This window comes from Xenopus laevis, chromosome 3L (genome assembly GCF_017654675.1).
Source record: "Xenopus laevis strain J_2021 chromosome 3L, Xenopus_laevis_v10.1, whole genome shotgun sequence".
Classification (NCBI taxonomy): Eukaryota; Metazoa; Chordata; class Amphibia; order Anura; family Pipidae; genus Xenopus; species Xenopus laevis.
The window spans coordinates 95,190,278-95,212,487 of record NC_054375.1 but is presented as its reverse complement, the minus strand read 5'-3'; the positions used below and the strand labels follow the sequence as shown (position 1 = coordinate 95,212,487).

General features: G+C 40.8%; 2 protein-coding genes across 6 annotated transcripts in view; one reads left to right on the top strand and one right to left on the bottom strand.

Annotated features, from left to right (window-relative positions):
* rabl2b.L (RAB, member of RAS oncogene family like 2B L homeolog) overlaps positions 1-13,775 on the bottom strand; it is a 21,329-nt gene extending 7,554 nt beyond the window's left edge. The window contains exons 1-8 of one of the 2 annotated variants that reach the window (XM_018251027.2): positions 13,637-13,775; positions 11,873-12,062; positions 10,160-10,189; positions 8,863-8,942; positions 7,785-7,864; positions 7,272-7,383; positions 6,538-6,635; positions 6,302-6,385 (exon numbers count right to left, since the gene is read on the bottom strand). In XM_018251027.2, coding sequence (XP_018106516.1) covers positions 6,302-6,385; positions 6,538-6,635; positions 7,272-7,383; positions 7,785-7,864; positions 8,863-8,942; positions 10,160-10,189; positions 11,873-11,979 — 591 coding nt within the window. In that variant the 5' untranslated portion in view covers positions 11,980-12,062; positions 13,637-13,775. 2 annotated transcript variants of the gene reach the window in all.
* nme6.L (NME/NM23 nucleoside diphosphate kinase 6 L homeolog) lies at positions 13,739-22,210 on the top strand. 4 transcript variants are annotated; one of them, XM_018252830.2, is made up of 6 exons: positions 13,739-13,878; positions 14,679-14,774; positions 15,785-15,887; positions 17,073-17,112; positions 17,354-17,514; positions 21,386-22,210. In XM_018252830.2, exons 2-6 carry the CDS (start codon positions 14,688-14,690, stop codon positions 21,532-21,534), a joined length of 540 nt encoding a protein of 179 aa, XP_018108319.1. In that variant the 5' UTR covers positions 13,739-13,878; positions 14,679-14,687; the 3' UTR covers positions 21,535-22,210. The 4 variants fall into 4 exon arrangements, with proteins under 4 accessions (XP_018108319.1, XP_018108317.1, XP_018108318.1 ...); XM_018252828.2 differs by having other exon boundaries at positions 13,795-13,930; XM_018252829.1 differs by lacking the exon at positions 13,739-13,878 and adding an exon at positions 13,937-14,041.

Sequence of the window (22,210 nt, the reverse complement as noted above, 5' to 3'; positions counted from 1 at the left end):
AGCCCTGGGAATGCTGTATTGGCCCAAAGGAGTGTTTGTGGAGGATAATGCACATAGTTCAGTATGACATGCTGGAGAGGGTTAGATGTGCACCGGCCACGAACCTGCACCAAATTCCAGGGGAAATGAGCAGAGTTTGATATTGCCGGACCATAGTTGTAGAGGGGGGGGAGTGCTTGTCCAGATGGAGCAGGACAGTAAGGTGCGCCACTTGGGCTGCTAGAAAGTAGTGCAGCATATTTGGTAGTGCAAGCCCCCCCTCCCCTTGTGGTCTCATTAGCTTTTGGAGGCTGACTCATGCCCGAGAATTACCCCAGATAAACTGCCGCAGTATAGTATTAATGCTGTCAAAACATTTCATAGGTATCCAGGCTGGAGAGTGCCATAACGGGTACAAAAGCTTGGGCATAGCTACCATCTTGATAAGTTGCATTCTCTCTACGGGCCCTAGCGGAAGGCGTTCCCGGGAGATTATTTTCCCCTGCAACCAATTTATCTGCTTATCCATATTCAACCTGCAATAGTGATCCAGAGCTAATTTCTAACCCCAGATATGTGAACTGTGTGACTCGTTGCAGTGCACAGGGAGGTTCTAACACCCTTGCCACAGGCGGATCAAGTAGATACAGGACCGATTTTTCCTGGGCTGCTCTGCAGACCTGACAGTTCCCCAAATTCCTTTGTTATAGTGAGAAGATGGTAGAGCGAAGGACCCCTGTCCCCCAGGTAGATTAGTGTGTTATCCGCATAGAGTTGGAGTTTTTCTTCAATCCCCCCAATCTTGAAACCCACTATACTGTATTTGGTTCTCATCTTACAGCTTGAGCAAAGGGTTCGATGGCTAGTGCAAACAACAGTGGCGACAGGGGGCACCCCTGCCTCATTCCTCTGGCCAGGGGAAATTCTGTGGTTAAGGTGAAATTGACACTCAGTGATGCTTTAGGGGCCACATAGAGAAGTTTGACTAGGTTTTGGAAGCAGTGGCCAAATCCGAACTGTGTCAAGGTTCTCCAGAGGTACGGCCACTCCACTGTATCAAAGGCTTTTGTTATATCTAGAGCCGCTATAGCCCTCTGGCCAACGTTGCCATGGTCCACTGTTGGGTTCAGAAAGAGGCGCCTGGTATTAAGGGAGACTGTTTTCCCCAGGATAAACCCTGTTTGGTTGGGGCTCACCAGCACAGTGATGACATTGCTTAGGCGTGTGGCCAGAATTTTTGACATCCCCCGTAAGGAGAGAAATAAGTCGATTCACAGAGAAGTGGGTCCTTACCCGGCTTTGCAATTACGGCCTCATACATTGACCCCGGCAGGGAGCCCTTTTCAAGAGCCGCTCTGTATGTCCGAAGTAAATAGGGGGCTAGTATACTGACATGCCTCTTGTATAGCTCGATTGGGAGCCCATCTGCCCTGGGGGTCTTGCCACTTGGGAATGCTTCTATGGCCTGAATTACTTCTACCTCAGTTAGGCTACTATCCATAAAGTCTTTATACTGCGAGGCCAGTTTGGGTAGGTCTAACTCCCCCAGGGATCCCTCTATCGCCAAGAAGGGTCGTGTCGGTTTGGAAGAATACAGGTTAGTGTAAAACTGTACCAGCAACACTCACTCACCCGTGTTACCTTCTGAGTTTTTAAGGGCCACTATTGTCGGGGGTGTAGTTTGTTGCTTAGCTAGGTGAGCCAGCATTCTGCCTGCCTTTTCCCCTGCTCGTAAACATGGATTTTTGTAAATAATAAATTCACCTGTGCTTTGTGATTCATGCACTGGGAGTACTCTGCCTGCTTGGACTGCAGGGCAGCAAAGTTTTCCTTTGTAGGGAATTGCACAGCCTGTTGCTCTGCCTCCTGCACTGCCTCCTCCAATCTTAAAGGGATACTGTCATGGGAAAACATGTTTTTTTCAAAACACATCAGTTAATAGTGCTGCTCCAGCAGAATTCTGCAGTGAAATCCATTTCTCAAAAGAGTAAACAGATTTTTTTATATTCAATTTTGAAATCTGACATGGGGCTAGACATTTTGTCAATTTCCCAGCTGCCCCTGGTCATGTGACTTGTGCCTGCACTTTAGGAGAGAAATGCTTTCTGGCAGGCTGCTGTTTTTCCTTCTCAATGTAACTGAATGTGTCTCAGTGGGACATGGGTTTTTACTATTGAGTGCTGTTCTTAGATCTACCAGGCAGCTGTTATCTTGTGTTAGGGAGCTGCTATCTGGTTACCTTCCCATTGTTCTTTTGTTTGGCTGCTGGAGGGAAAAAGGGAGGGGGATGATATCACTCCAACTTGCAGTACAGCAGTAAAGAGTGATTGAAGTTTAGCAGAGCACATGACTTGGGGCAGCTGGGAAATTGACAATATGTCTAGCCCCATGTCAGATTTCAAAATTGAATATAAAAAAATCTGTTTGCTCTTTTGAGAAATGGATTTCAGTGCAGAATTCTGCTGGAGCAGCACTATTAACTGATTCATTTTGAAAAAAAAAATTTTTTCCCATGACTGTTGCCGGAGTGCCTGCTTTTTATATGCCGCTATTTCAGTACCCAAATGCCCCCTTAGGTATACCTTGAAAGCATCCTATACAATCAGTGTATCTGCCGTATTTTCATTATTATTTTCATTACTAATAGTGACGAATATGGTCTCCTTGTTGTCAAGTATATTCAGCCAGACCGGATTTAGGGACCACCTCGTTTTCTGCACCATATTATTTAGACGTAAAATTAGCTCTAGCGGTGCATGGTCCCCCTGGGCAAATACTGTACACTGGAAATTAATGGTAAGGTGGGGTGGTCAGCTATGGCATAATTGATTCTAGATTACGAAGTGTGAGATTTTGAATAGCAGGAGTACTGCTTTGCTGAAGGGTGCCGGTACCTCCATACCTCAACAAGGCCTATTCATCCAGCACTTGTTGTAAATTGTTCGGGCTGGGCCTGATTGGCTGTCCAGGCCTGTACAGTTTGTCTAGCGATGCATCTAATAAGGCGTTGAAGTCCCCTATTGCAATAATTTTCAAGTGTGGGTACTGGGCGAGGAATTGTGCAGGGTGCATTAGTATCTCACTATCATAGGGAGGAGGGATATAGATATTCGCCAGGACAAACTCTACATCTGTTAAGTGGCAATGAACGAACACCTATCTCCCCTTAGCATCGGCCTTAATACAGTCTAATGTAAAGGGCACTGACTTGTGAATTAGCACAGATACACCAGAGGAGTGGTTGGAGTGAGTAGAGTGGTAAGCCCATCCCACCCATGGTTTTTCAGGGACAAGATTTTAGATGGGTTTCCTGAAGAAAGGCCATCTGCACCTTTTTATGCTTCAGGTGGTCCAGGACTAATCTCCTCTTAATGGGACAGTTAAGGCCCCTTACATTCCAGCTTATCACCCTGACAGCCATAACCATTTTTCCCTTACATATCTCCAGTGCGTACAACAAAGACAGAACATATGGAACCAATTCTTCAGCTTTAACAGTAAAGATACATCAATGACATAACAGAACATTCTCTTCCCAACTTTCCCTCCCTTTCTACCCCATCCCCAACTGGGGGCAGAACACATCCCTAAATTAAACTTAATGGGTGTGTCACTTTAACTTGGTCCAGTCACGGACCGTGAACAGTTGAGTTGTGATAAGCGGGGTCAGCTTCACTCCCCTCCCAGGCCTTTGGTGCGTTAATGTAGCCCGCCATAATCAATATCATGAATAGTTAGTCTAGGTCTTAGTGTCCGCATATGCACCCGAGTCCACATGCCAAACAAAGTGCCTTGCTCAAACCGGGCTCCCCCCTATAAAACATACTGGCAAAGGTGGGGCGCAATTAGCCCACTGGGTATTGAGACACTTGCCTGCTCCTGATGTTTCCCCACTCTGCCCTTACTGTCCCAACGCAGGAACATTCTTGGCATCAAGCCAGCTGCTAGCTTCTTGAGGGGAGGTAAAAAATTGAGTGGTGCCATTGATTGTAATCCGGAGACGTGCTGGGTATAGCATCGCGTAGAGTAGATTTGCCGCTCTAAGCAGTTTCTTGACCCCGAAGAACTTGGCCCTCTGCCTCTGGATCTCCGCCGAATAATTTGCGTAGATGGACACTGATGCCGCTTGATATTGTAGTGCTCCCCTGGTTCGAACCATCGTAAGGAACGCATCTAGGTCTGAACGGGGCACCTGTGGGGATCCTGTATGTCCACTGCGAACGCTTGGGAGAAGTTAGCACGGCCAAAGATCTCCGACAGCCATGCGTCCACAAAGAACTCCGGCATGTCACCTTCCACCCCTCCGGGAACCCCACTAGACGTATATTATTCCGCCGAAGACGGTTCTCAAGATCGCCCGTCTTCGACGCGGTTACCTCCACCTGGCGCTGCAGCTCCCGAAGCCTTTCCGGTATGGGGCCACAGGTGTCCTCCAAGTCGCTCACCCGCTGCTCAACCGCGGAGGTTCTTTCCCTTAACTTTTTAGTTTTACGTCCTGCTTAATAACGGAGAGATCTAATTTGATCTCATCCGTTTTTGAGCTGATAAGAGTGCTGCAGGTTTCCTTGGAGGCCCTGATCTCATTCATAATCTCGTTTAACGTGGGTTCCGTGGCCAGATCTGGAGAAACTGGCAATGAGGGAGCACTTGCAGGGGTATCTGCTCCATTTTGCCATTCTTCTCGGGCATATTTCTCCAGCCTGCCAGCAGCCAGGGTAGCCCGATTCTGCCCCATAAGTAGCCTCTGGGGAAGTGGGTGCCAAAGTTGGTCCTCTGAGGCCGTGATTGCTTTAAAGGTTTAGCGTTATTACGGGATTATTAAGGCCATGGGAGAGGAGCTCGCAAACATGCGCCTGCTCACATGTAGCTTGAGGCCACGTCCCGATTAATGGCATTATTAATGTGATCTAAAGTACTACTGTGTTCTCACAACTTGAATTTGTACAAAATTTATTTTAAGCTTGAAATGACATTTGAAGTGCAGATTAAAGGGCTGATTTATTATAAATTGTCCTGGGGAATCAAGGATTCTAAGCAATTCAATCTATTTTATGACACTTTAACATCTCTTTGCTGCCTGTAAGAAAATCCTGGAATGCAGAGCAGGGCCAAACCTAACCAGCACCCAAGGCAAGCACTGGCTACCATCTGTGCCACAACTTCTCTCCATCTGCTCCGCAACTACCCCAATTACACGTGGACATATTGGCAACCATGTGGAAAAGCAGGAGCATGTTTGGATGAAAGCGCCTTGCATCAATATACAATTTCCATGATTTCCCTTGTGGAGCAGCCACATTTCCGAATACAGTCATTAATGGCCCCTTTAGTGTTCGAACTATGAGCATTAACAGACTCACTCATCACTAACTATGGCCATCAAAGCAGATGAAAGCCTTTGCCATATTCCTTGCAAACAGTGGGAAGCACTTGCTAAATTTACATAAGAATGTTACAGTGTTATCAAACACTATAACATTCAACATCAAACTTACTGGAAAAGTGTCATAATCAGCATTTAAAAAGAGATGCTACAAGTATTCTAGCTTATATCCAAGGCCATGGTCCTCAAAAAAAAGTTAACCTCCAGATATGAGGGGCTCAGAAACTAACTACAACTATTCCAGCCACTGAGCACCGTTGCAACTTCGAGATCACTGGAAAGCTGCTCATAAGTGCATCTCAAAATGCCTACAGCTCATACCCTGGAAAATCTTGATTTTATTTTTCTCAAAACAATCACTTCTCTAATGGCAAGATACCAACAAAAATGTGACGATACAGTGAATTAAAAAATATAAATATCGGATTAAATCAAATTTGCTATGGTACAGCAGTATCATCAAAAATGAAGATGAAGTACAAATGAAAATTCTCATTAGGATGCATGATTAAAGTGGGTTCTGCAATAACCTCTAAACAACACCTATTACCATTTGGGCTTATTGCAAGTTACATCTTTTTAAAGTAGAAACCGAGGTGGAGAGCTTAAAACCTTGAACACATACCTTTGCGGTACCAGGTGCTGTACTGAAGGACCCACGCCTGTTACAGGGCCAAATTATCCAATCAGAGCAGATATCAGCAGCACACCGTAGATATGAACAAACGTGTATTTTATTGCATCAAATCATTTTAAACAGGGCAACGTTTCGGGCCGCCCGAGCCCTTTATCAAGAGGCTTGATAAAGGGCCCGGGCGGCCCGAAACGTTGCCCTGTTTAAAATGATTTGATGCAATAAAATACACATCTTTTTAAAGTGGCTGGCGAAAGAATACATACTCTGCAGAAAAGGAACAGTTTGTGTTACAGCTTTCTCACCTCAAGTTCCCGCATCACTTCATCCAAAAAATCTTGAGAATTCTGCTTGTAGGATACAGCAAGTTTTATTGCATCTCTGAAGAGCTGAGTAAACATTAGGAGCAAACAAACTTACTTTTAAAAATAGCAAAAAGTATTATTAGTGTTTATCTATAACACTGTAAAAATACATATTTACATATGTACACAAACTGACTTTCCCACCAAATGATATCACTTCCTCTATGTATCCTTACCTTAACCACATTGGTACCATCAGCAGCTGATACAAAGTAAAACGGCAGATTGTGTTTCTTGGCAAAATTAAAACCTTTCTGTGTCACTCGGAGGTCAGCTAAAATAATTAACATGGCAATGAATTAATATGGCATGTGTAAGAATTCCAGCAGACAAAGGACACACATTTACATCAAAAACAGCTAATAAACCAGAATGAAACAAAGATGATAACACAAGTGGTAAAAGAAAATGAGCAAATATAATTAAAGGGGGAAAATGTAAAATAATGAAACCATCCCAAGAGGTGTGCTGAGGTGGCTACACATGGAGTGTTCGGTTAGGAAAATGTGACCTTTTGTCATTTTGACAGGTCATCAAGTAGTCTCATGATAATAAAGTTGGTCCACCTAGATAGAAAACTATTTAGTCATCCGATTTTTATATTTGAAACTGCCTCCAAAGACACCAAATTATTTAGATTATTGAAGATAAGTTCCCACAGATACAGGGGTAACTGGTTATATTCAATTGACTGGAACAGCCAATGCAAAATACACCCTGGTGCACTAAATAGTTTGTCACAGTTTGGAAGTTCACAAAACGTTAGGGTACAGTAGATCTGTACACAGCCAAAACACTTAAATAGACAAGGCTATTACAGTTGAATTTCAGTTGTGTTATATATGTATATATTGTATCAGTTATCTCCTTTTTGTGTTGCATAATAAACATACTAAAGACAAAGTCTCACCATCAATCTTATTGGCCACAACAATGCATGGGATCTCTGGACGGTATTCCCTTAGCTCTTGATACCATTTGCTGAGATTCTTGTATGTGATCTTGCGTTGCACATCAAATACCTGTCAGGAGTAAACACAGACACTTGGAATAACTGCCTGTGAACTGCATTATAACGTAATAGGGGGCGTTTATGTGCAAGAACTGAACCTTGTACCTGCTATAAAAATGCAGAGTTAGGCAGAGTGAGTGACAGATGCCATCACATGCTGCTTCAAGTCCTCTGCTGTCAGATTGCTGACACTGAGCAAGCAGTTGCATACACAGTTAAAGGACCTAGCTTCAACTGTGCATGCTCAATCTTGTTAACTTTGACAAAGTTGCATGAGAGGGTGCCTTTTAACCCTGCTGCGCAACTCTCCCTCTGCGGGGAGATAGCAGGGAGGAAGCCTAGGGTTGGGTAGAGGGTTTCGTGCTCCCTTAAAAAAAATAAGTAAATAAAACGAATCGATTAGCATTTTACCATTATACAGGCATGGGCCTTGTGGTAATAGGAAGCATGCATGCTATGGAATCTTTCTTGTCCAGCGGTGTCCCAGAAATCTGAAATAAAAACAAATTATTTTATTAAAGACGTATGAGTGATAAGCAAGTAAAAAAACTGTAAAACTAATAAATGGTTATAAAAACCAAACCTGGCATTCTTACTACCTGCAGTAAACTTGTTTGGGCAGGGGCCTCTTTACCTTGTATTGGTTGCTTTGTATGTCAATCTGTACATTCAATGTATACACCCATTTATTGTACAGCACTACGAATATGTGATAATAATAAAACACCCTCAGAGCCTCTTGTGAGCACTAACAAGCATAAATACCAACAAAATGTGGTTATTTAAAAGCAGATCTCTGCCCTTCAGATTTAAAGTTTTAGAAATGTGTCCATTAATTGGCTCATGTGACCAACATGTATGTATTACCAACATGATCCCGAGGGGGGGGGGGGGTCCCTTAGTACTTAAAGTGATACTGACACTAAAAAAGTATTCTTCAAAATATTAATCTACATTAAAATTCACCTATAGCTCATGTTAATCGTTTTTCACCAATAGGTTTGCTTTTGTAAATGATTGTTACTTGAAGTTAATAAACCTGGCTGTTTTGCCAACCTGACTGTCTCTTCTCAGCATGTCAGTTATAGTTGCTAATGCTAACGGGCTATTGAAGCTCAAATATGGCATCCCACTCATATAGGAACATTGGGGATCAAGTGGGTAATGTAAAAGCATCTGCAAATACTTTTATGGCAAAATTATAGATAGTATGCAGACAGTTTTATGATAGATGTAAAAAAAAGTTTAATATCTGGCGTCAGTATCTCTTTAAAATGGCCATATAAAAATGGTTTATTTAGATGAAGCAGAGTTTTACATATGAGCTGTTTTATGGAATATATTTTTTTATAGAGACCTACATTTTTCAGTGGATATAGCTCCAGTTCCTTTAGAATGGGGAGTGCCCTTAATAATCAGTCTGAACGCAATAATCTGTTGAAAGCACTCATGATTTTCAGAGCTGTTGTGTATGTGTGCAGACACTCACCTACAAGAACAGTGTTTCCATCAATGCATGTGGAATACTTATAAAGCGTCAGAGCAAATGTAGAGAGCTGCTGTGGACGACTATAAAAAGTTAAGTAACAAACTCTTATAGATGGTTCATATTTTCTCTAAATGTTGCACTGTGGATTTTGGAAGTATAAACGTACAGGCCTTCTTAGACTAGACAAAAAAGAGATAACATACATGAAGAGGCATATTTATAAAGCTGTGAAAAATTATTTACACCAAAAAAAAAAAAAAAAAAAATAGAAACAGAAGGCTCAAATAAATGGCTTTTATATAAAGCTTCTTGTATTGCCTTATATGTGAAGTAAAGGCTGCAAGTATATTCCGAAATTTATATGTATGTATATGTGTGAATATTTTGCCAGAGAAACACTTTAATATATGCAATTATTTTTCAGATCCTCAGACTTAGCATATTCCATTGTAGTCAATAGGACATATTCAGGCAGCAAGTAAATTGTGGAGTAAAAATGCTGTTTAAATGGGCCTCACTATTTTTATCTCATAATGTTACAGGCAGCTAAACATACAAAATTAAAACACATACAAATAAAAAAAGGTCTACTTTATAAATACATGGGATGTCTGGTATACTGTTATTACTTCATTTTATAAATTATCATTGAATCAAAAATAAAATAGCTTCATAATGATTATAGTTAAAGCAATATTGTCTATACCCATCTGACTTCCTGTCAATAATGCCCACTGAACGGAATCGCAGGGTGCTAAAGACCTTAGAATTTTAGTCTTAAAAAGGCCTTACACATACACAGGCTGATATAAGCTACCAACTCAACCAATCCAGGCCAAGTCAGCAGCTCCCAATGTATCTAAACCTCCTGGCAGCCAGGCCAATCAAATATTGGCCGAAAATAAACCAGATCCCATTGGGCAAGGACTGAAATGGCACATTAATATGGTGCTTGTCTGATGGGCTGCAGTATGATCTGATTGTTGGGCCCCCACAACAATACCCAGATAAGCTTGATTTAGCCAATACTGTGGGTGGCCAAATCAGCAAAGGTCTGCTCATTTAGCAACCCATATGATTAGCCATATAAGTAGATCTTGAAGTATAAAGTCAGCTTTTCTCTAACTGACCAATCTCAGCTAGCTGTTGATATGTTACTATAAATTACTACTCCAGTGTAAAATGATTAGTTAATATTCCCATATCCATTTAGTATATTTATCTCATGGTCTATTCTGGATTCAAAAACAAAGGGAAATGACATGGCCATCACATCTGAGAGACTCAGAAAGGATACAATCCATCCATTAGAAAGCGTTCCATCAACCTACAAGAAAAAAAAAAATCATATTTTGCTTGAAAACAAAACAAAAACAAGGATAAAATGTATAATAAATAAGCCAGACCCTATCACAGAGTGCCCTGTTGAACCGACAGTTCGCTCACTGCCATCTCTGTGCTGGTTACAACTTTCTACAGGCTTACAAAAAAGCACTGTGTGCTCTGGTGTAAGAAATTTCAACCACTTCACAATCTTTTAGACAAAGTGGAGTAATTTGCAATGCAGGTACTTCTGTATAGCCTTAGAGAGGCATTATGCCTGTGTACCACTGCAACTGTGTTTAAACCCCCACAGAATCCCAGGTTGCTTTCCTTTTTGGCTTCAGATATACAGAGTATGCTCTATTATATCATTTCAGGCTGAAAATACCCAATACTGACACCTTTGTGTGTTTTAGATTCACGTAGATAGGAGGTTGCAGAGTGCAAAACTTTTGTGCCACATGGAAGAACACAGCAGACAAAAAAACACTTAATCCACCACCTTTGCATCAGACCTTAGAGTACACAGAACTTTTAAATATATAAAAATCCAAGAAAGCATCAATGCAGTGTGAAATATATTCTTACACTGGGACTAGTATGGTATTAAAATGTTAAATAATATGGCTTCTCTTATTGTATATATACCGTATATACTCGAGGATAAGCCGAGTTTTTCAGCATCCAAAATGTGCTGAAAAAGTCTACCTCGGCTTATACTCGGGTCAGCGGGCAGTAGCCGAGATTGCAGTCACTTTTAATCATTCCTATACCAACAGTTCACTTGGGGAGAGACTGCAATATCCCACAATGCCCTCTGTTGGTTTTATGAAAGAATAACAGTGTGCCCTCTGTTGGTTATATCAAAGAATAACAGTGACTGCAATATCACACAGCGCCATCTGTTGGTTGTATGAAAGAATAACAGTGACTGCAATATCACACAGCGCCCTCTGTTGGTTGTATGAAAGAATAACAGTGACTGCAATATCACACAGCGCCATCTGTTGGTTATATCAAAGAATAACAGTAACTGCAATATCACACAGCGCCATCTGTTGGTTGTATCAAAGAATAACAGTGACTGCAATATCACACATCGCCATCTGTTGGTTATATCAAAGAATAACAGTGACTGCAATATCACACAGCGCCATCTGTTGGTTATATCAAAGAATTAAAGTAACTGCAATATCACACAGCACCATCTGTTGGTTGTATCAAAGAATAACAGTGACTGCAATATCACACAGCGCCATCTGTTGGTTATATCAAAGAATAACAGTAACTGCAATATCACACAGCGCCATCTGTTGGTTGAATAAAGGATTAACAGTGATGGCAATATCACACAGCGCCATCTGTTGGTTATACGAAAGATCAGTGATGGTTTTATGACACACAGCACTCTCTGCACAATTCTCTGTCACCATCAACTTTGCAAAGAAGTTCGGTCGATCGCTGGGGGAGTCTCTTTGGCGGAAGGTGCGCTGCTGGGAGACAGGGCTGTAGTTGTGTCTAGGCTTATACTAGAGTCAATAAGTTTTCCCAGTTTTCATAGGTAAAATTAGGTACCTTGGCTTATACTCGGATCAGCTTATACTCGAGTATATACGGTACTTGCATTTATATCTATATCTAAAAAATTATTTTCTACAATAGAAGCGCAATGGTCTCAGGTACTCACTTTGATTTCCCCACAGCACTGTCTCCAAGACAGATAATTTTGACATTTTCAGCAGCATCATATTTCTCCTGGTCAAGGTCAGAGACTTCACACCCATCTCCAGCCATGCCGAGGGTCCTGCGTTTCAGCACTTCCTTAACATTAATTATCCAATATAAATTCCTGTCAGCGCTTTATGATGGTCTTCATCCTAGCCAAAATAAGAAAATTCAAAAAGTTATGTAGTGTACAAAAGAGATGCACTACCTGACTACCTGATCATATATGGTAAGGTACTACGATTTGGGGGGGGGGGGTCAAGCAAATATGGATATAAATAATGGCCAGAGCAAGAATGGCTGTGTGGGGGGGATGTCACAATCAGGGCCATCGGGGGGGGGACAGGGGCGACAAGTGTCCCAGGCCTGAAGTTGGGCCCGGCAGTGCACACACTTTATAAAGCTGGAAAAAGGTGGGTGCGTTGCTATAGCAACGCGTCTTTGAACGAGGGCTGCATAAGCAGAGTTACTTGTGTAAGTCCTGGGCATGCGTTGTCATGGAGATGCATGTCCATATATGGCTTATCTCTGAAGCAAGACAGTGAGGAGACCCAGCAGCCAGCAGAGATTCACATTACAAGGAATCAAAAGACAGCACAGCTCAGCTGTTTAACTCCTTAGGGCCCCAGTTAGTTAAGATCTTTAAATGAAGTGAAAGATTTCAAAGTTATAGGGGCTAATGAGTTCCAATACTCACAGGCTCCAATCATATATAGCCCATATTGTAGGATAAAGGTGCCCAATAATCCTTGTAATGTGACTCTCTCTGCTCGCTGCTGGGTCCCCCTTGACAGCCCGAAGATATGCGGCCGACATTTCCGAAGTCCCAAACAGCCGAAATGCAGAAGTGCCGAACTCCTGAATCAGCGAAAAGACCGGAAGAAACGAAAACAGATGAAGTCCCGAAGCGGCGAAAAGACCCGAAGTCACGAAAACTGACGAAAGTGAAGTCCTGAAGCGTGAAAAGACCCGAAGTCACGAAAACTGACGAAAGTGAAGTCCTGAAGCGTGAAAAGACCCGAAGTCACGAAAGGAGGTGAAGTTCTGAAGCCATGAGTTCAATTCTACTGAACACCAGTTTGTGTTTTATTTTTTTTAAATCCCCTGGCCACCAATGTATTGTTTTAATATTCTATAGGCCCCTGCCACCAATGTTTTTTTAAAAATATTTTTTGGGGCCCCAATTTTTTTTTAACTTGTAAGGGGGGCCCTGGCATGAATGCTTTTTTAAAAAATATTTTATGGGGGGCCCTGATGCCAATGTTTTTTTTTTTTTAACTTATAAGGGGGCCCTGACCACCAATAGCTTTTTATAACTTGTGTGTGGGGAGGGGTTACTTTTTTAGCGCTGATGTCTGTGTGGTCTTTTAACTGTGATGTGGGCGGAATCAGGGGTGGGGCTTGGGTGCCAGGGTGGGCAGGGCCCAGGGGGGCCCCAAAAATTTGATTGATTTCTAATGGCGGCCCTAGTCACAATGGAGGCTGCAGCTTGTTTCCATGGGATAAGCTATGGCATCATAAGAGTACAGTCTATTTGCCGGTTTGTCCAATCTTTGGGTTCACCATTAAAGAGCAAGCGTGGTTTGGATAGATTTTATATGTGAGCATACGTAACACCGACAAACCCCATGTCATCTCGTTATCATTTTCTATACGCTGCATTGTACCTACAGTAAACTGTGCGAGCATTACAATAAGTATAGTAAAGACTTGAAAACGCACTTACAATGAACTACGTCTCCTCTACTCCAGCTGGCTTTGCTGCGCCTGGCAACAGCAAGTTAATGTTGCGCATGCGTTCTCCATATAAACTGGTCAGGCCCCCTACGGCATAGGGGCCGATCATTGGCTTCCCCATCCTAGCAGTTCCTCTGGAGAAAGCCTGACACGTAGAGAGCGCATGCGCATAGTTGTTTCCGCGCTTCTTACCGCGCTCATCATCAAGCGTCTAGGGTCAGGCAGAAAGAGGTGAGCGTAACTATAGCTACAAGAACCACGTGCGGTCAGTAACCATTCAGCGGTGAGTATACGCGGTAGAGAGGATTCTGGTGCAGGGGCAAATAAAGAGCAGACCAGGCTAGTAGTAGCATATAGGCAGTGGTCTGTAGAGTGTTGCCAATTAAACCTGAAGGTAACAAAAATAACTTGCCCCAGCTGTCATAATGTGGAGGTAACCATGTTGAATGACTTGGTGATGTCACATAATAGCTTAGTGTCAAATGACAGCTAGTTAGTGAATAGGCTTCTCTGCAGTGACATGTCAAAGGGGTTATATACACACAGCATTACCTGAAATGCATTTGCCTGGCAGAGCACATTGTATGAGCCTGTGGGAATGGAGACCAAAACTGAATAATACAGTAAGATTTATGCATTCAGCATTGGTTACAGTGCCTCAGGTGGCAATTCCCATGTTGTGGCAATGCTGAATTGCTGGCAGTTGCTAATTTACATGATGAGATTGAGCAGGATGGGAAGGTTTCTGTGATCATTTGCATTTCATCTCCTAGAGATAGAACTGGAGCCCAGGCATCCCGGATATTAACATTACAAGTAGAACTTAATGTTTGAGAAAATATCTATGCTTACAGGTTTTGACATTGCTTGGGATTTCAGTGGTCCGTGTGAAAGGCAAGGGCTAAGACCAGTATACAGCCTGATCATATCACATATATTAGATTTGTCCTCAATGAGTTGACAATGCAGGGAAGAAATGTTATTAAACTGCAAATTGTATTTTGATATGCATGTCTGTCTTTCCTTTGTAGGATGTGATCATGTCCTCGTTTCGCTGGGTTCGACCTCTTCAGCTCACATTAGCTTTGATTAAACCTGAAGCTGTAGCCCATCCAGTTATTTCTGAGGTAACTATTGTGCATTAAACAAAATAATGACCAGTGGGACTTTGTAAAGCACAATGGCCCTATGTAAATAATACCACCTTTAAAATAGATTTTGTTAGCCAAGCTAGTTATATTCAAGTAGGTAGCTTGTCTACAACTGGACAGTTGGTGCAGTTATTTCCACTATATGGCCAAAAGTATTCAGACACCTGCCTGTCCAACATTCCCAAACCAGGGGTATTAATATGAAATAGGTAGTTCCTTTCATGCTATGAAATGAACTCTGTGGAATGTGCATATTTAAAGGGCAACAAATACTTTTATCTGGCATGGGCCTATTATTTGTCATACTGTTTGCTCATAGACTAGATTATATTTACATGATATTATATAAAAAAAAGTCTGGGGGCTATAGCATGCCTTAGGCGACATCTGGCCTGCAGGAAAACCCTGAGTTAGAGTTCTATCTTCCATAAATAATTTTGTTCATGATCCCCCTCAAAATCTATGACAACTCATCCATAACTGTAGATTTTCAATACAATATGTTTGTTAATACTGTATATTTTTGAACAATACAGAATTGGATAATTCTCATAAGGTCTCCCTGTTTTGGGCCTTTACAGTAAATACTCACATGACTGTGAACTGTAAATAAGGCTATAATATTTAAGAGTCACTGGGGCTCATTTATCAACACTGGGCAAATTTGCCCATGGGCAGTTACCTATAGCAACCAATCAGTGATTGAAACCAACTGCAAGTAGAACAATGAATGCAGCAATCTGATTGGTTGCCATGGGTTGCTGCCCATGGGCAAATTTGCCCAGTGTTGATAAATGACCCCGACTGACTCAGCTAAACATTCTAAATAAAGATATAATATATCATTCATGCCAAGGATTACATTAGTCCTGAAATATTAAAGATGACCCACTCAGATTTCTCTTTTCTTTTTGCCTTTCCCAGTTAACACTTCCATATTTGCTGCTTGTCTCACTATCCAATCTTATCTCTTGCTCCTCTCATAGGCAGTACATCAAAAGATTTTGGAAAACAACTTTTTGATATTGAGACGTAAAGAGCTTCATTGGAGATCCACTGATTCGCAAAGGTTTTATTGTGAGCACACAGGTAGGAGCCAATAGTAAAAATTGATTTCTTTGGGGACACACCACAGTTTCCTATCAGTGTATCCGTTATTAATTTACAGCAATTTCAAATAGAAGGCATGTGATTGCAACTATAATAAATATAACAATACTTGGAGGAGAAAACTGTATGGGATAAAATCTCTGTATAGGTCAGTTCCCCAAAATGCAGTAACCGAATACAAAAAAAGGAACAAATAAGTGTGTGAATTTGTATTTTAAAGGGTAAAAAGACATTTCCTAGGACACCATAAAGAGTACAGTGGTCCCAGTGCTGCTGTATAATTTAGTCTCTAAAGTGACAGTGCCAATAAAGCATTAGTATTGTATGTGTTTGCAACTTCTCAGTCCCTGTCAATAATGTTGAATGCAATCAGCATATATCTTTGGTTTATTTAAATTAACATATAAGTGCAGGTCCTTTATTCTTTATAATATATAATGTCTCTAAGTACCTGGGCAACTGATTTATTCATTTAAACGTCCTCGTCTATGCCAATTGAATGCAAAAGTTTGCCCCCCCCCACTCATATTATGTATCTAGTTCATTTTGTGAAAAGTAGCAAACAACTACGGCAGATATCAATATGTTAAAAATAATATATCCACTATTTTCTATTCCTATGTTTTAAAGTTGGTGAAATTGAATTTTCAAATAACGTCGCAAATATGTTGTTTTTAACACATGGATTCCTGCAGTATTTATTTCCTACACTTTCACTTACAAAATCAACTAAACGTGTAGTTTCGCAAGGGGTCCCCAACTTTTGCATTCAATTGTGTATATTTATAAAGATACTGTATATACACACACAGGCTCTCAACTATTATTTTTTCTTTTTTTAAGGAAACTGCTTGTGTACCTTTATCATTGATAAGGCTGATGTCAGTGATAAGGCTGATAGTTATGTGATAAAGATATTTTTGTTGCTGTTTTTCAGATTTTGGATGACTTTTCCTATTTTGATTTTATTTAATTCTGATTTTATATTCCCATGGGAAAGTTATGGGTTCATTTATAAGATGATAATATGACAAGGGAAAATTATTATAACTGCACAGGGCATCTTTGATCTGATTCCTGTGCAAATCATCAGGATTCATATTTACTTTAATTTAAATGGGATTGTTTTCTAATTTAAACCTCTCTCTATCTTCACTTATGCAGGGCGATTTTTCTATCAACGACTAGTGGAGTTTATGTCAAGGTATGGGTTTCTTTCATCAACATATTCCTAAGTGACATTTTCATAATTTTTAAAATTAAGTTGCAGTGTCAGCATGAACTGTAGTCTAGTTACATCTTTTTTATGTAGCAATATCATGAAAAAAGGGGGAGTTTTGATATATTGCTGATTTACAAAGTACTGCCTAGACTCTGCCATAGTCTTACCTCTGACAATTTAACTAGTGTTCAAGACTGATGTAGCATTCTTGCTGTCCATGCAGTGGACCCATGCAGGCATATATTCTGGCACATGAAGATGCCATCCAGTTATGGAGGAATGTAATGGGGCCAACCAAAGTGTTCAGAGCAAGGATTGTGGCTCCTGGAACTGTGCGGGGAGATCTGGGACTGACTGATACCCGTAATACCACACATGGGTCTGGTAAGTATAATCCTTTGCAGCAATATCCCACACAGTACAGAAATGCAGGTATTTATGTTCTAACTTATTTTAAAACTGGATTGCTTTGTTAGATGAAGTCAAAATAGTTTATACATACCTGATGTTAAAGTCACAGTTTGCAAACATTATAAATGTTTTTAAAGGACATGTAAACCCTTCATTCTCCTACCATGTATATAGTTTGGGCACATCTCCCCCACCCGAACCACAAAAGTAAGAAGCCGACGCGCGTTTCGCAAACTGCTTTTTCAAACGGTTCATACCATTTTAGCTAAAACTGTAGGGGGGTTCTTTTTAATTATTCTTCTTGGAAAGTGATATTGTTGCTCCTTCTTTTTAGCATTGACTAAGGAGATCTTAACTTTATTCTTATTGTCTGTTTTCACTATAAGTGCTCTGGGATTTGTGGTTTTTTAGAAAGGTAGTTCTCAACTACAGTTAGATAAGGTTATAATTGAGACCACAGTCCCAGAAGCACTGACTTCTCCCTCTTTGTGGGGTCCCGCAGTTAGCCAAATGGTCAGTTAGATTACACAGGATTTCTCCACCCATCTTCATTTCCTTTTCCTACTTCCTCACCAAATCAGAGCTATTACATCCTTTTTTATTATTGCAGCACAGAATCACTTTAAAAAGATAAATTAATTGTCTAAAAGCCTCAACAGAGGTTAATTAATTAATTAATTTAATCACTTGCACTTTATAGGATGTTTTACTTAGTGAGGATAATAAATACAGAAGGAGCTATTTGATTGAAGTGTCAAGCCAAATACAGAAATACCAACAGGGGACAAGCATTACCCCTCTTTTTTAGTCACCCAAATAGAAACTGTGAGTTAGCAAGGATCCAAGATCTGCCCTGGGTGTTTCATTTGATTGAAAGGGGATACTTTCCTTCTTTTCCTTATATATATATTTTCCTATTATATAAATCCAAAAAATACTGACACAAGTCAGATCCCTTTTTCAATCAATTCCACATATTTGACGTTAGATACATTTTTCTTTTTAATCCACATTATTTGTACTGCATATATCCTCTCTGTTTGCCAGCACCATCACATTTTCCTAAAACAAAAAGCAACTTTCCCCTGGCGGCCATTTTCCCTCAGACACATCAACACATTTACATTTGCAAACAACACATGTGCACTCAGGCTTAAAAAGGCAGAGCTTACTTTGATAATAAATCCTGCTTAGATTGAGCACTGTAATGGTTAAAGGAGAAACAAACCCCTTATTAAAAAAAACCCTACCCCACATAGATCCCCTCCCTCCTCCCCTCCAGAATTCAGATTCAGGGATTGGAGTTCACGGCATCCATCTTCCGGAAATGGTTGACAGGAAGGTATTGAAAATTAATGTGTGCTCATTTATTAATACTAGCTAGTAACTCAAATAATGTCAATGTCAAATAATGAAATATTTACTATCATTGATTGATTGAGCTTAACTATGTCTAGTCTCACAAGCAATATGAGACTCATGCAAATAAAAAACAAAATTCAGGCAACACATTTGTTTTGCCACTAATGGGGTCAAAAGGAGCCTTGAACCAAAAATGTCCTAAATTCTCTATCTTTTGGGGTCACCTGTGTGGTTGCCTAAAGATGCACTGCATACATTAATTAGTCTAAGGTATCTTGGTCTAGGGTCTGTTCATGCAACACAATCAATGTTTAATGTTATTTTTTTCTGCATTATACTCTTGTCAGTACTGTGAGAATAGTAATAGGATTTCACTAACTTTCTTTATTTAAGTGTCTCCTAATTCTACAGAACACGCAAGGATAAATTTTAAAATTTAAAACGTTGGCCATACAAGGGCCGGTAAAAGTTGCCGACAGACCAAGTCGGCAGCTTATTGGCCCGTGTATGGGGCCCCATTATGGGCCTCCCTGATCGAGATCTGGCCGAAAGTCGGCCAGATCTCGATACGGATGGGACTAAAAATCCCGTCAGATCGCGGGCGCATCTGTTAGTTGATGCCGTCCCGCGATCCGACCACCCGTAAATCCACCGTAGGATCCGAACGTTGGGCCCTAGGGCCCGCGATCGGATCAGCCCGATATTGCCCACCTCAAAGTGGGCATATCGGGGAGAGATCTGCTCGTTTGGCGACAATGGTTAAATGTTTTAGCTTTCGAAATTCGATTGTGAAAAACACTCAGAGCCGGTGTAGTGACAATCAATAATTTATTGGTTGTATAAAAATAAGCACAAGCACTTTATATTTAATTGTCACATGGTGTATGGCTAAGTAATAATTATAAGCAATTTTTTAATTCATTTACATTACAAACAATTTACTATCGACAATTAGATCCTGCAAATACAGAGAAACACAAATTGGTTCTAGAGGTTACTTATGTTATTTAAGTGGTGAATAAATTGAGTGAAAGAAGTAATCTACTCTAGTAAATCTAAATACCAGCCATAGAAGTGGGGGTCTTTTATTATAACAGAAGGCATTATACAGTCACAAACAAGGTTCTTTCTCTCTCTTTATATTTTAGTATTGTGAGAATAAACTGGACCTAATCATATGTGAATGCTGGGTACCCTGAGCAGATGGATATGATATTTCCCACTTCCATTATAATGGAAAAGATCATATCCTATTACAGTTAGCTTAATATATTCCTATTCCATAGAGGTACAGGGCTTCCTAATTTTTAAATGTATTGAACTACTAAACAACACTAAAGGGCAGATTTATCAAAAGGTGCGTTTAGAGATTACTAAATAAAAACTCAACCACATTCTATTCATTCCTATGGGATTTTTAGAATTGTATTTATCAAATATCAATGGCTAAAAGTTAGAACTCATCATTTGATAAATATGGTTCTAAAAACCCCATAGGGATAAATAGAACATGGGTGAGTTTTTATTTATTAGGCTCTAATATAAATCTGCCTCTAGGTGATATAACTTGTGGACAGAAGCCAGAGAGATTGTGGACAGGAGAAGGCGAGGGCTGATGTATTTTTTTGAACATTTAGGAAAGACCTATGTGAAGCTGGCAAACTGGAGGAAGTTAACTGTAGCTTTGCTTTAATGGCAATTTAAATGTTGGTTCAATGAATAAGGCTTGTGCTGAACATACTTTTAGCCTTAATTAGGAAATATGTATGTTTTTTGTTATTTCAAGTATGGCAAAACCGGAAACTGAAAATGCAGGCATTCTATTTCTATCTCATATAAACACAAGCAAAACAAATCCAGCCCACTGAGAAGCCCTCTGTGTAAACAACCCCACCCCTCTCAGCGGCAGTCTGTTAGTATGTGAGATACAGAGGGCTTCTCAGTGCACTGCTTATTTGTTTTGATTGTGTTCAAAACAGTATATTACCGCTTCAAATATGGAAATTCTGAATCAATCCCATAATGCTTACTCCCCGGTAGTGTACTATATAAAATAAAACTACAGTAAAGGTGGCCATACACGGGCCGATAAAAGCTGCCGACAGACCGTGTCGGCAGCTTATTGGCCCGTGTATGGGGGCCCCCGACGGGCTTCCCCGATCGAGATCTGGCCGAAAGTCGGCCAGATCTCGATCGGATGGGATTAAAAATCCCGTCGGATCGCGGCCGCATCTGTTAGTTGATGCGGTCCCGCGATCCGACCGCCCGTTTGGCGAACGCTAGGATCCGATCGTTGGGCCCTAGGGCCCACGATCGGATCAGCCCGATATTGCCCACCTCAAGGTGGGCATATCGGAGGGAGATCCGCTCGTTTGGCGACATCGCCAAACGAGCGGATCTATCCGTGTATGGCCACCTTTAGTATACTTTCCTTGCTTGTTTATTGCAGTATACACTTAATAATCACTTTATTTTTCTTTAGATTCAGTTGAATCGGCTCACCGTGAAATCACATTTTTTTTCCCTGAGTTCAATACAAGCAATTGGTATGAGAAGCAAGAACCTCGCTACAGAACGGAGCCAGTATACTATGATGAAGAACGATTAGAACATCGGCTTGCAGAGGAGTGAAGGGAACTACAAGGAAAACTGTGGTTTTTTTTTTGTCTCTACCATCATGTCACATAACAGACTGTTTTTAAAGTGTGTGGTTTTAGCATGAAGAGGCTGTGTCCCTAGACTAGACAAAATTATGAAGGGGGTTCTGCTGTACACATTTTTGCAGCAGCATACGAAGATCAAAGAATAATGGGAACTATTTTATGCCTCTCTTGGAGGATTTTGAGTTTGACCCCATTCCCTGAGTCCAGTAATGGATAACATTAAGGGCCTGAATGCTGCCTACTCAAAAGGGCACCACTTTAAATTTTATATTGGTGATGGCCCAAGACAAAATATTTTAATAAAATAAACATATCCACATTTGACAATTAGCACAGGGTTAAATGAGAGTGAGCGCAGAAGGGCCACATGTGCGTTCCAAGATGCTTGTTGGGCTTCATTGCCTTTTAAACGTGTATTGAACGTTTTGGCCAACCTTGCACTGAAACAGATTACAGGACTCCTTTGTGATCCAAACCATGCACAGTGTGCATTTTTGCTTTTCTTCCCTTGAATCCTGCCTAATAGTGATCTAAGGTGGTGTTCCACCAGACACGATTGTGTTGTGGACAGTGTGTTAAAGGAGAAGGAAACTAACTAAGCCTTATCAGAAAGGTCCACCTAAATATACCAGTAAACCCTCAAA

Coding starts and splice junctions, on each gene's coding strand:
- nme6.L (XM_018252830.2), top strand. CDS start 14,688: ATGTCCTCGTTTCGCTGGGTTCGACCTCTTCAGCTCACATTAGCTTTG. Junction 14,775..15,784: donor CCCATCCAGTTATTTCTGAG/GTAACTATTGTG, acceptor CTCCTCTCATAG/GCAGTACATCAAAAGATTTT. Junction 17,515..21,385: donor TAATACCACACATGGGTCTG/GTAAGTATAATC, acceptor ATTTTTCTTTAG/ATTCAGTTGAATCGGCTCAC.